This window comes from Myotis lucifugus, unplaced genomic scaffold, assembly GCF_000147115.1.
Source record: "Myotis lucifugus unplaced genomic scaffold, Myoluc2.0 scaffold_5, whole genome shotgun sequence".
In the NCBI taxonomy this organism is placed as follows: Eukaryota; Metazoa; Chordata; class Mammalia; order Chiroptera; family Vespertilionidae; genus Myotis; species Myotis lucifugus.
In genome coordinates, this window is record NW_005871053.1 from 11,538,518 (window position 1) to 11,553,705 (window position 15,188).

At 36.2% G+C, this 15,188-nt stretch overlaps 1 protein-coding gene across 12 annotated transcripts in view; it reads right to left on the minus strand.

Moving 5' to 3' along the window:
- Positions 1–15,188, minus strand: part of UBR3 (ubiquitin protein ligase E3 component n-recognin 3 (putative)) — a 173,364-nt gene that overhangs the window by 20,832 nt on the left and 137,344 nt on the right. For all 12 annotated transcript variants that reach the window (XM_023745047.1, XM_023745010.1, XM_023745011.1 and 9 more), the window contains 3 exons: positions 14,545–14,647; positions 9,064–9,167; positions 4,394–4,518 (listed from right to left, as the gene is read on the minus strand). In XM_023745047.1, the coding sequence (XP_023600815.1) occupies positions 4,394–4,518; positions 9,064–9,167; positions 14,545–14,647 (332 nt within the window). The remainder of the gene's footprint in view (positions 1–4,393; positions 4,519–9,063; positions 9,168–14,544; positions 14,648–15,188) is intronic.

Sequence of the window (15,188 nt, forward strand, 5' to 3'; positions counted from 1 at the left end):
AAGTACTACTCAGCTGTAAAAAGGAAGAAAATTTTATGTTTTGTGACAGCATAGATGGACCTGGAGAACATTATAATAAGTAAAGTAGGTCAGACCAGTCAGAGAAAGACAAGTACCATGTCATTTCATTCATATGTGGAATTTAATGAACAAACTGAACTGACAAGCAAAATAGAGACAAAATCATAGAGAGCAGGTAGATAGCTCTGGTGTGTGTGGAAGGATGTTGGGGGGCCGCGTGGAAAGACTGACCAAAAAAAGAAAAAGAACTCATGGACATGGATAATAGTGTGATGACTTCAGGGGGAAGGAAAAGGGGTAGAGGTAGAAGAGGACATGGGGGGGGGGGGCGGAATAAATGGTGATGAGGGGGAGCAAAGAAATCCTGGTATAAAATCTCTTTTAACAGATATTCCAAAGAAGAAAAAAAAATATGCTAACTGTAATGACCATTTTTCCAACACAACTGAACTTCCTTATCAAATTATCTCTATAATATTCTTTTGAAAAATATATATTTTTATTGCTCTAGGGTAGATTCAATCTGGCAAAAATCTGTTTTCACTGGAATTATTATACCTGAGGATAAAGAATTATATGGTGGGTTGGAATAAACGAGGCTCAATGAAGAAAGAAAAGAAGGAAAGGGATGAGAAGAAAAGAAGTAAAGGGAGAAGGAAATGAAAAAAAAAAGAAGGAATGAATGATACACAATGATACATTTCATTACTTATACAGCTGTTGCTAATATTTACTAGAGGCCCGGTGCACAAAATCCGTGCACTCGGAGGAGTCCCTCAGCCTGCCCTGCTCCCTCTCGCAGTCCTATTAGGAGCAGGCCTAAGCCATCAGTTGGACATCCTTAGCGCTGCCTCAGAGGCAGGAGAGGCTCCTGCCACCACCACTGTGCTTGCCAGCCGTGAGCCCAGCTTCTGGCTAAGCAGCGCTCCCCCTGTGGGAGCGCACTGACCACCAGGGGGAAGCTCCTGCATTGAGTGGGACTGAGCCAAAATCAGCTCTCCAACATCCCCCAAGGGGTCCTGGATTGTGAGAGGGTGCAGGCCAGGCCAAGGGACCCAACTGGTGCACAATCGGGGCTGGGGAGGGACCGCAGGAGGGCTCTAGGGCGTGTTGGCACATCTCGCTCAGTCCCGATCAGCCGGACCCCAGCAGCAAGCTCACCTACCAGTTGGAGTGTCTGTCCCCTGGTGGTCAGTGCACATCATAGTGACTGGACAACCAGTCTACTCTCTGCCCCCTGGTGGTCAGTGCACATCACAGCAAGTGGTTGAGCGGCTTTAGCATGTCATTAGCATATTATGCTTTGATTGGTTGAATGGACAACCAGACAACCAGACACTTAGTATATTAGGCTTTTATTATATAGGATATTCTACATATCTAAATGTTTAAATCAACTGCAGAAAAAGCTAATAACAGCAAAACAACCTACAGAATAATTATAATTTTTGCTTTCATTCACTAAAGCCATTTATGTGGGTATAAACTTCTACATCTGATAAGAATCTAACTCATGTTAAAGGTTTTATTAAGTATTATTAAATAGCTAATAATTATCAAGTCAAGAAAGAAAATTAATAGAAGTTACCTAAATTAGCTCATGTTCCTCCCATTATAGATTTACAACTGTCTAATGTTCTGTCATTAAGGTCTCATTTTTGCAGTTAGACTAATAGATTTAGACACAAATTATATCAGGAAATGTTTTAAATATACAACTTTTCATTATTAGACAGTTTACTAAGAAAACATAAACAATGACATAGCATAAAAACCTAATATACTTGATTTGAATACTAACAATACAAATATCAGATTTGAGTGTGTTCAGAAAACTGAAAGGATATTTAGAAAAAAAGAAAGATAATTGCAGAATAAAAATTATCTAAGAATCAACTAAGAACAAGGAGAAAAAATCATTGCAAGAAAAGACAAAAATCCATTTTGAGAACTTGGAATAATAGAATTTTATAAAGAGAGGCACCATAATAAATCATATATTCCAAATTCTCATTTACCTTTCAGAAAATTGAGGTTCATGGAGTTTTTATGCCTTGACTGAAAAAGTAATTTAGCGGTAGAAGCTTGGCCTAGTACTTAGGTTCAATGGCCAACCACCCATATCCCTAATTAAGACATAATGAACTTTGTGATGATACTATACTAATTTTTTGTACATATAAACATGATTTGAGAGTAAATTGGTGATAAAAGTGAAAGTTATGTTGAGCATATTTCATGTGTTTATAATTAGTCTTCTCTCCCCTTTGATATAAGTAATTTAATCCTCAACTGAGGATATTTTTTCCATTGATTTTTTTTAGAGAGAATGGGAGGGGGGAGAGAGAGAGAGAGAGAGAGAGAGAGAGAGAGAGAGAGAGAGAAAAGAGAGACACAGCAACTGGTTGCCTCCCGCTCAAGCCCCAACCCAAGCCTGGGATCAAGTCTGCAACCAAGGTACATGCCCTTGGCTGGGAATTGAATCCACAACCGTTCAGCCCATAGGCCAATGCTCTAACCCAGTGGTCGGCAAACTCATTAGTCAACAGAGCCAAATATCAACAGTACAACGATTGAAATTTCTTTTGAGAGCCAAATTTTTTAAACTTAAACTATATAGGTAGGTACATTGTTATTAACTTAATTAGGGTACTCCTAAGCTGGCCTTTGCTAAAAACGTCCTCTATCTGATTGAGGTACGTTCGCTGAGGTTGACCCCTTCCAACTCTCCCATCCACACTCGTCTTGTATACAGATGAGTGTGGATGGGAGAGTTGGAAGGAGTCGACCTCAGGGAACGTACCTCAAAACAATGTACCTCCCCCGCGCTGCGTATCCCGTGGCCCACCTGCGCCGCGTCTCCCATCGCCCGACCCATTGCCTGACCCATTGCCCGAGCAACCGACCGACACCCCCCACTTCTTCTAACGCCACTTCTTCAAAATAGACTCACCCAGGCCGAAAAACGACTTCTGCACATGGGCCACGAAGTTTCAATTGCACTGTACGTGTGCGCCCACATGTGGAATTTTGTGGAAGAGCCACACTCGAGGGGCCAAAGAGCCGCATGTGGCTCGCGAGCCGCGGTTTGCCAACCACTGCTCTAACCACTTAGCACCATTTGGCAAACAGATATGATTTTAACAGAAACTTTTCAATGAGGTATAAAACCTCTTTAAGAGTTTATAAGGCTAACAAAGGTTTAATTTATACAACACCTATTCTTTTCTACTACTTTTCCTAAATAAACATTGAAGTAACTTTATTTTAAACTTTCTGTAAGCCAAACCACTCAGTCACAGAGTACTTTGATTCTATAGTATCCCATTTGTTCTCAAGCCACTGAATACTTTAATTAAATACATTTAACTAAATGTGCACAATTGTTCTAAATTTTTTTTTAAACATTTCTTTTTATTTATTTTTTTATTTATTTATTTTTTTTTATTGATTTTTTTATAGAGAAGAAGGGAGAGGGATAGAGAGTTAGAAACATCGATGAGAGAGAGATCGATCAGCTGCCTCCTGCACACCCCCTACTGGGGATGTGCCCGCAACCAAGGTACATGCCCTTGACCGGAATCGAACCTGGGACCCTTCAGTCTGCAGGCCGACGCTCTATCCACTGAGCCAAACTGGTTCGGCAATTGTTCTAAATTTTTTACATAATTTTAACTAAAGAGCTCTCCTTTCAATTTGATAAGAACTTATATATATTCCAACATGAGGGGAAAAAAGCAGTACTTAAAGAGGTATAATTAAGAAAAGGTTAGGATTATTTTTTAGGTTTAGTATATTTTACTTTTAAGCATATAAAGTATCTGAGAGGCAAACTTACAATCCCAATAGAAAAAGAAAAAAAAGCCTCAAACTAATAAGTACAGTAATCGAGTTGCCTCAAACATAACAGTAGTATTTACATGCAATACATTTCCAATACATCTTTCACCTTAGGATTTTTAAGTTTAGAAATGATAAGTTAAAAACCATCTTTGGATTGTGACTGGAGATAGAGATAAGAAGAAAAGATGATATATAGTAAAATAGGTAAGTCTGCAGACATTGTGCTACTTCCTCACTGTGTTAGCAAAATTTTTGTAACTTCTGTAAGTTTAAGGCTTATAGCAAAAGCAAAACAAAACTGCCCAAATATAAAGAGATAAAGGCCAAGGTTTAGAAACAGATGCAAAAGACCTCATTGTACAAGGAAAACATTTTCAACTTTTTTTAGCCTGAAGGTGTTACATTTCCATTTAAAATACTTTGGTAATAACTAATTTTGTCTTTACAACATCTAATCTCATTCATTCACACCTCCAACTTAAATGAGTTTACCGAACTACTAAATGACAAATTCGAATAAGACACTAACCTTTTTGAGAGCTCCTGTATGTTTCCAGGCTGACCTATCTTCCTCATTGCATTTGACTGAAAGTGCCGCAAGAGCTTGTGTGTACAGTAGGGCAAAAAGCACCTTCACAATGCAGGTGAAGTGGTCTACAAGAGAAAGAGAAGATTGTTATTTCTTTGAAATCTAGACATTTTATACTCAAGACTAGAGGCCCGGTGCACAAAATTCATGCACTCAATGGGGCGGGGGTCCCTGAGCCCGACTACGAGAGGGCACAGGCCAGGCCGAGGGACCCCACCGGTGCACGATCGGGGCCAGGGAGGGCCGGAGAGGGACTGCAAGAGGGCTCCAGGGTGTGTCTGGCCCATCTCGCTCAGTCCTGATCAGCTGGACCCTAGCAGCAAGCTAATCTACTGGTCAGAGCATTTGCCCCCTGGTGTTCAGTGCACATCATAGCAACTGGTCGACCAGTCGACTGTCTGCCCCCTGGTGGTCAGTGCACATCATAGTGAGCAGTTGAGCGGCCTTAGATATCATTAGCATATTACGCTTTGACTGCTTGACCGGACACCCAGACGACCAGACATTTAGCATATTAGGCTTTTATTATATAGGATAATTTCACAAATATATGCCTTTCTTTGCATGTGTAATTGATTTTTGTTCAACATTTAAGTAGTCAATAAAATGAGATTACAATGTGGTGATATATTTTCTACTCAACAGATCTGAAATTATGAAATCAAAGTTCCCTTAATCATCCACTGAATATGTAAATGAGAGGCATTTAGCATAGTGGAAGGTGTGGTATGTTTTAGAATACCAGAGCGCTAATGCCACTCAACCTCAGAATAGCTGTTCAACCTTGGCAAATCCCCTACTAGATATCATGTACTTAACAATGTCTGGTAGTCTGAGTGCTTAAAACCAGTACTTCGTCTACTTCTAATATGATATAGATCTTGTAAATAATAACATAATATAAAATAATACAATATAGAACTTCTAAAATAAAAAAATAAATCCCAATATTTTAGGTACTCTGAGATTTAAAATTCAATGAAAACCATAACAATGCAAAAACAAGAGTAACATTAATGCAAGATGCTTGGTACATATTAGGTACTTAATAAATGGTAGCTTAATAATCATAATTAATACTTATAAATACCTAATAACAGAAAATTGCCTCAAATGTCTCATTCAATCCTCAGAACAGTCTCAATTGGACAAGTAAGCTTCAAAAGGATGTGCCAGTGGTAACAAAGCTAATAAGCACATGATGTGTGTGGATTCTGAACTTGAATCCACACACATCAATCAGATTCAGTGTTCCTTCTATTATCTTATGCTGTTCAGTTGGTGGGCATCATCCCATGCACCAAAAAGTTGCTGATTCGATTCCCCATCAGGTCACATGCCTGAGGTTGTGGGCTCGATCCCCAGTAGGGGGCATGCAAGAGAAAGCCAACAGATGTTCTGCTCTCACATCAATGTTTCTCTTTCTCCCTTTCCCTTCCTCTCTCTCTCTAAAAATCAATAAAAAAAAAAAATTTTTAAAGCCCTAGCTGGTGTGACTCAGTTGATTGTCATCCCATGCACTGAGAGGTCGCTGGTTCCATTCCTGGTCAGGGCACATGCCAGGATTTTGTGCAGAAAGCAGCTGTTCAATGGTTCTCTCTCATCAATGTTTCTCTCTCTCTCCCTCTCCCTTCTCTCTCTAAAATCAATTTTAATAAATTTATTTAAAATACATATTTTTCAAAGGTCAAATTGAAGTACACACAAATAATATCCTCTCCAGTAACAAGGCTTTTATACACCCACAGATGTATAAAAACCTTTCTTTCTTTCTTTCTCTCTTTCTTTTTCTTTCTTTCTTTCTTTCTCTCTTTCTTTCTTTCTTTCTTTCTCTTTTTCTTTCTTTCTTTCTTTCTTTCTTTCTTTCTTTCTTTCTTTCTTTCTTTCTTTCTCTCTTTCTTTTTCTTTCAATCAAATGTTACAAAAGTAACATTGTTTAATTAAACCATACAGGTTTCAAGTGTACAACTCAACAAAACATCATCTGCATACTGCATTGTGCACACACTACCCAAAGTCAAGTCTCCTTCTTTCCTCATTTATCCCACCTTTCCCACTTCCACCTTGCCCCACCCCCCTTTCCCTCCGGTTATCATCATACCATTGTCCATATCTATGTGTCATACACACACACACACACACACACACACACACACACACACACACACTAAAGGCCCAATGCACGAAATTCGTGCAAGAATAGGCCTTCTTTCCCCCGGCTGCTGGCACCTGCTTCCCTCTGACACCTGGGACCCAGGTTTCCCTCTGGCCTCTGGTACCCAGAACCCGGAATCCAGGACCCGGGCTTCCCTCACAGCCCTGGCTTCATTCAAATGGTCGTCCGGAAGGACATCCAATCTAATTAGCATATTACACTTTTATTATAGTATATATTTTTTTGCCTAATCCTATAACTTTTTCTCACCCAGCCCCCCAACCCCCTCTCCTCTGAAAGCTGTCAGTCTGTTCTATGTATCTATGCCTCTGTTTCTATTTTATTCGTTAAATCATTTTTAGATTCCACATATAAGTGAGCTCATATGGTATTTATCTTTCTCTGACTGGCTTATTTCACTTAGCATAATAATTTTCAGGTCTCTCCATGCTGTAGCAAAAGGTAAGATTTTCTTCTTTCTTTTGGCCAAGTAGTATTCCATTGTGTAAATGTACCACAGCTTTTTTATCCACTCATCTACTGCTGGGTACTTGGGCTATTTCCAAATCTTGGCTATTATAAATAATGCTGCCATGAACATAGGGGTACCTATATTCTTTTGAATTAGTGTTTCAGGTTTCTTCAGATATATTCCCAAAAGTTGGATTACTGGGCCAAAAGGTAGTTCCATTTTTAATTTTTTGAAGAAACGCCACACAGTTTTCCACTGTGGCTACACTAGTCTGCATTCCCACCAACAGTGTATAGGCCTCTCTTTCCTTCACATCCTTGCCAGTACTGGTTGTTTGTTGATTTACTGATGATAATCATGACAGCTGTGAGGTGATATCTCATTTTGGTTTTAATTTGCATTTCTCTGATGATTAGTGACAATGAACATCTTTTCATACATCTATTGGCCATCTAAATGTCCTCTTTAGAGAAGTGTCTACTCAAATCCTTTGCCCATTTTTTAATTGGTTTGTTATGCTTCTTGGTATTGACTTATAAAATTCTTTATATATTTGAAAATTAATCCCTTATCAGATTTATTATTGGCAAATATGTAGTGGGCTGCCTTTTCATTTTGTTAATGTTTTCTTTTGTTGTACAAAAGTTTTTTAGTTTTATGTAGTCCCATTCATTTTTTCCTTTGTTTCCCTTGCCTGAAGAGATATATTAACAAAAATATATTGCCCTAGCCAGTTTGGCTCAGTGGATAGAGTGTCGGCCTGCGGTTCGATTCTGGGCAAGGGCATGTACCTTGGTTGCGGGCACATACCCAGTGGGGATTGTGCAGGAGGCAGCTGATCAATGTTTCTCTCTCATAGATGTTTCTAACTCTCTCTATCCCTCTCCCTTCCTCTCTGTAAAAAATCAATAAAATATACGTAAAAAAAAAATATTGCTATGAGAGAGTCTGAGAGTTTACTGCCTATGTTTTCTTCTAGGATTTTTATGGTTTCCCGACTTTACATTTAACTCTTTTGTCCATTTTGAGTTTATTCTTATGTATGGTATAAGTTGGTGGTCTAGTTGCATTTTTTTCTGCATGTACCTGTCCAATTTTACCATTTAATGAAGAGACTGTTTTTACTTCATTGTATGTTCTTGCCTCCTTTGTCAAATATTAATTGACCATTGATTTACTTCTGGGCTTTCTGTTCTATTCCACTGATTTATATGCCTGTTGTTATGCCAGTACCAGGCTGTTTTTACAATAGCCTTGTAGTATAATTTAATATGAGGTAGTATGATACCTCCAATTTTGTTCTTCTTTCTCAAGATTGCTGAGGATACTGAGGGTCTTTTGTGGTTCCTTATAAAATTTTGGAATATTTGTTCTAGACCCCACAGATGTTTTTTCTAGTATAACTTAAATAGCACAAAAACAAACAGAAAAAAGCAAAAACCTGTTTTCCACCAAAGGAGAATAGTTAATTACTTGACAGAATAGTTTAAATGTTTTCAAATAAAAACTGGAGCAATTAAAATGTTTGTAGTATAATATTAATATCAATATTATAACATTAACACTAATTAAAAATGATGGGACATCACATTTGAATAAATCTATGATATTACTATATTAAAATGTACTAGTATATGCATGTAAATAGGGTGGAGCCATTAAGGCTGAAAGTTTGCTTTATTTTTCACGTTTTTGTATTATCACTTTAATTTTTTTAAAACAGGTTTTCAGAGTGGTTTCCCATGTCTTTACCTCATTATGGACTAAGAAGCTAAAAAAAATAGACCTTTAAGGGAAAAAACAATTTTGTTTCATTGTCATTTTCTTTATATATATATGATTACTATTTACTAAAAATAGAAAAAACAATGTTATTTACCTTTAAATAATTCCATCAGATGAATGCTACATTTGTTGCTACAATTAGTAGGATATTCATTATATATACTATGTAATCTAAGAATCTGAATTATAAAGATATACCTTTGCGTAAGGGTTGTGGCATCATTAAAATCTGGATGAGCAAAAGGGATGTAACATCATGATAAAGAATTGGAACCTCAGGCTGTTGTTCTTCATTTCCCAACCTAAAAGAAAATGCATAATCACTTCAGACAGTATTGTACATCTTTTCTTTCTAATTCATTTTCTATTTTACACAAATGCCTATGGATCAGAAATCAAACTTTCATATGCAACTGAGAAATCTCAAAAGAAAAAGCTAGGGGCTTTAATTTTTGCCTAAAAAATAATCTTTTTTATCTTTTTTAATCCTCACCCAAAGATATGTTTTCACTGACTTTAGAGAGAGGAAGGGGGGGGGGGGAGAGAGAGAGAGAGAGAGAAAGAGAGAGAGAGAGAGAAACACTGATGGGAGAGAGAAACATCAATAAAGAATCCTTCAGAAATATTTAAAAAATAAGATACAAACAGAAAAATATACAGATGTCCTAAATATGTAATTCACAGATTATACACAAATGGCTAATAAATATGAAATATTTATATAAAGTTAACTTCACTAGAAGTTATATAGATTTCTCTTACTTTAAGATCCCCTTTTTTTTTAATTTCAGAAAGAGAAAGGGAGAGGGCGAGAGATAGAAACATCAATGATAACAGAGAATCATTAATCAGCTGCCTCCTACATGCCCCCTACTGGGGATTGAGCACCAAACCCTGGCATGTGCCCTGACTAGGAATCAAACGTTCAACCACTGAGCCACACCAGTTGGGCATGAGATCCCAATTTTTGTCTCTCAAATTATCCCCAAAATATTTTTAAGTACTAATATTCAAGATTGACAGAAATGAGGACATTCTTAGATTGACAATTTAAGTTTATATAGGTACAATCTTTCTGAGAAGCAATGTTGCTCTGTACAACACAGTTCCTAACACTCAGTGAATATTTATCAAATAAATTACTGAAATAATCTAAAACATTATGTTATTCTATAGTTTCATGTTATTCTATAGTTCTAGGTTACATCTAACATGTCAAGAACTGCTTAACACATCATCTGATATTATGGTGGGAAAAGAAAAATTAAATAATTAACAAGAGAAATGAATGAATAAATAAATTAGGTACATCATTTAAAGAATTTTTAATGATAAGGGAATCTGGTTGTTATATATTAATTTAAAATTCTAAAACTGATAGACTATGAATCAAATAGTATTCTAAAATTTATAATATATGTACATATAAAAAAGAAAATGAAAAAATATCTCATAATGTTAAAAGTATAAGAGGATATCTCAGAAAATATGATTTATCCCTATATTTGCTCTCGTTTTTATGGTTGATGAGTTCATTAAACTGTAATAAACTATATATAACACATAGTTTATAAGATTCTAGATCATTTCATTCTCATCTTCAACATTTTTGTATGTTCTAAGCATTGTACAATAAATATAATTTTTATAATAAAAAAAATGTAAAAATAATAAACTGGAGCTTGTTGGCTACTAAGATAAAAACAATCATTCTGAGGACATAGAAATGGATTTTCCTGGCACACAGTAGGCACATACTATGAATTAATTAATTAATTAACTAACTAATTAATTAATTCACCCCACTGTCAAAAGAGAAGCATAGATTTTGACTGTGGGGTTTAATAACATCATTGTGATAATTATCCTTTAAATGCTTAATATTTAAAATACATAATTATTTCTGATGGCCAAGAGACATATGAAAAATGCTCAAAGTCACTAATTATCAGAGAGATGTAAATTAAAACCATAATGAGGTATGACCTCACACCTGCCAGAATGGCTATCATCAACAAATCACAAACAAGAACTGTCAAGGATGTAGAGCAAAGGGAACTCTAGTACACTGCTGGTGGTAATGCAGAATGGTACAGCCACTGTGGAAAACAGTATGGAGTTCCCTTAAAAAATTAAAAGTAGAACTCCCATTTGACCCAGTGATCCCACTTCTAAGAATAGAATCCTAAAACACCAATCAGAAAGAATATATGCACCCTTATGTTCATAGCAGTGCTATCTACAATAGCTAAGATCTGGCAACAGCCCGAGTGCCCATCAGTAGATGAGTGGATAAAAAAGCTGTGGTACATTTACACCAGGGAATACTATGCAGCAGTAGAAAATAAGGTTCTCTTACCCTTTGAGACAGTATGAAAGGACCTGGAGAATATTATGCTAAGCGAAATAAACCAGTCAGAGAAAGACAAGTATCACATGATCTCACCTATATGTGGAATCTAATGAACAAAATAAACTCACGAACAAAATAGATCCAGAGACATGGAAGCATGCAACAGACTGACAAATCTCAGAGTGAAGAAGGGGAAGGGGTAACAGATTAACCAAAGAACTTATATGCACATATGCATAACTCATAGACACACACAACAGTGCAGTGAAGACCTGGGGAGGGGACGGGAGTGGGATGTAGGGGGACATCTGTAATACTTTCAACAATAAAGATAATTTTTTAAAATATGTAATTGTTTCTAACTTCTAAAGTTTTTAGCTAATCTTTAAAAAAATCTAGATTATAAAAACTGTACACTACTATTAACTCTACAGATGATAAGAGAAAATGGGTGGGTTAGTGTTAATAGGCCTAATTTTCCCATTATTTTTTCTTAAACCAAATGATTGTTAATACAATAAAATTAAAAGGAAATAAGAAAATAATTTTCATGAGGATTACAGAAAAAGCATATATGAGAAATCTATATCATTAGACATAGAATTTGATGAATAAGTATTAAAAGTGAGAAAATAGGAAAAGATACTTCAATTCTTAAAAATCTAATATTGTAGATATAAAACAGATGATATTATTAGTATTACAACTTAGTGAACTAGTGAACCATACTGGAAATTCCTCAGATCTGTAGACTAACAGTTAAGAAGTTAGGCTCTGAATTGAAATTAAAAGTTGAATCAGAGGGTTTTGGATTCAAATACCAGCTCTATTCCTTAAAAGCTGCATATCCCAAAAGAGTATGTTAATTAACTTTTCTAAGCCTCAGGTTCCTCATATGTAAAAACTGGGATAACAATGGTACCTAGTGTACAGCGTTATGGTGATGATAAAATGAGTTTATACACACAAAGTACAAAAATGCCTTACCATGAAATAAGCACTAGATAAGTGTTCACAGCATTTACTACTATCCTAATGGGTATTTATCTTAGGGCTTAAAAAGAATACAACCCAGCAATCAATATTATGGAAAGCATAGTACCTATGTCTGTTCTTTCAATATATTTTTTTAAATCCTCATCTGAGGATATCCTTTCCACTAGTTTCTAGAGAAAGTGGAAAGGTGGAAGGAGGGAGGAAATGGGAGAGAGAGAGAGAGAGAGAGAGAGAGAGAGAGAGAGAGAGAGAAAGAGAGAGAAAGAAACATCAGTTGGTTGCCTCCCGCATGCGCCCCCATTGGCTGGGGAAGCTGCAACCAAGCTACCAAGCTACGTGCCCTTGACTGGGAATCGAACTGGCAACCCTTCAGTCCACAGGCCGACACTCTAACTACTGAGCAAAACTGGACAGGGCTTCTCTTTCAACTTTTAATTCAACAATACTACACTTAAGAAATCTTTCATTTGCTGAACATCTTTAGACTCAGAGAATTAGGTATGCTAATACTTTATGCACACCATCCTTATCCCTGGGTATGCAAGTCTAGCTAAGAAAGAAAATCACTAGCTAATATGAACAAAAGTGATTTTCCTTAGCCATAATATGCAAAATACTTACAGCTTGCTCATTTTGTCTATAAACACAAAACACACACACACAATTTTATTTTGTTTTGAAGAAGTAGCAGGATGTATTCATAACTTCAAAGTATCTCCCACAGATACTAACTACAAGGGATAAAATAACTTTACAGTGAAAAAACCTAGCAGATACCACATTAACCAAATGATGAGAATTACTATCATCAATAACAAGACAAATCAACAGCATGTGCCTCCTGATATAACACAGTAAAAAGAACACATTACTTCTGTGGTATTTCTGCCAAAAGTTTATAGCCCGAATCTAACTACAAGGAAATATTAGACAAAAATAATTTGAGAAATTCTACAAAATAATTGGCCTAAACCCTTCAAAAAAGAAGTCAGTGTCATAAAATACAAAGAAAAAGTCAGGAACAATTTCAGATAAAGGAAACTAAAGAGACATGACAACTAAACACAAGCATGATTTTGAATGGTCTTTGCATTGCATTTGCATTTCCCAGGATATTACTGAAACAACTAGCAAAATCTGAACAGGTTCTGTATGAGGTAAGGGTCAACATTAATTGCTTCTCATATAAATAGTCAATTAACCATCATCATTCACCATAAAGACTACGCTTCCCCCTCCTCAGAGCCATCTATACGATAAATCCAACATCCAGTAAAGGGGTGGGCAACCCCTGGCATGCATGCCAAATATGGCACGCCAGTAACTTTTGCTGGCACGCGAAACCCTCTCTTATAATCTTCCATTTACAATTTTTTTCTTAATATCGACTTTTTTATTTTTCAGATAAATTTAGTGTAGGTGCATCTTAGATAAATAAATAATTTTACATAACAAGTTATCTTAAAGACCATAGACATGGATTGACGGGAGAGGAGAAGAGCAATTTCAATAGTGTCGAAAATGAACTACTGAGGACTTGGAATGCCATTCCAGAAAATTTTTTCTGTTTAAAAAACTTTGCAACAGTGTTACTCTCCATGTTTTCATCTACATACGCTTGTGAATCTTTGTTCTCAGTGATGAATTTTGTTAAGTCTCATAATAGGAGTAGCCTGACAGATGAAAGTAGTAGCTCGTGCATATCTCTGAAGGTCACGAAATATTAACCTGATGTAAAATCTCTGTCATCAGTGATGCAGCAGCAGAAGTCCCACTGATAATATCAAATGGAGTCATAAAGTTTTCTGTCGGACTATCAGTGTACATGTATACATTAAAAAATAAAGGTATTTTTCATCATCATATACTGTGTTTTTGTCGCTCGAATGAATTTTATTATTTCTTCAAGGTTCTTCACATACGTACACCTTAAGAGATATCAAGTAGGCATAACATGTTCTCAAAAAATTAGGGTTGGCACGCAGAAGAATTTTGAGTCAGAGATTTTGCTGGCTTTGGCACGCACTCACAAAAAAGTTGCCCACCCCTGATCTAGTACAACCGAAGAAAGGTTTTTTAAAATCACTATGTTGCAGCATCTAATGAAATATCAGATTAAGGCAAGAATCATAAGGGATTGCAAAAATCATTAGATGAAAGGCTGATAGGGAACTTTACAATGGAGGGATCAGGCTTAGGCTACCTGAACCCACTGATCAATTCTGACATAAAAAGAGGCACAACCAGCTATTGTGTACATCCATTTGAACGTTTTATCTGCATTTTTCAAAAACAGTTTTAATTAACTTTAATCTTTCAGTAATACTTACTGCGAATTCATCTCTTCTAACTGAGTAAGCTTTCTCCAGGGATTAAACTCAGAATCAATGCTATAAAGCCGCATGTGCAAGGCTAATACATGGAACAGTTGATCTAAATAAGTTAAAGAAAGAAAAGGTAATTAGAAAGTTTACAAAATTCTTCCAGGACAAAATTCAGACAAACTGTCTAATCCATAAAGGAATGTTTCCTATTCTTATAATTCACCAGGTTTAAGTACCAACTACTTCATGCTCTCTTTTAAGCTAAATTCTGAAATATATCTAAATAATTTCAAGTAGTGTCTGGACTGTCCTTATAGTCCATCTTAACAGGAATGGTTCCTTTTCCTCATCTGTCATAGACCTACTTTTCCTGGGCTTTATGCCACAGCTTTACAACATGTGCTTCTCACTATTGTGGTCTCTTCCTAACCAAAATTATCTTCAATACCCTACCCTGAATAATATGGACAATAACAACCATATAAATCAGTTAGGTGAAGTATTTTTCTTTACTTAATATTTTCCCCAACATCTTTTTTAGGTTGAATTTTTACTTTATTTATCATCTTTTGATTCAACCTGAAGGAAAAATACAGCCCTGGTAGTTGTGGCTCAGTTGGTTGGAGATTCTTCCCATGCACTGATGGGTC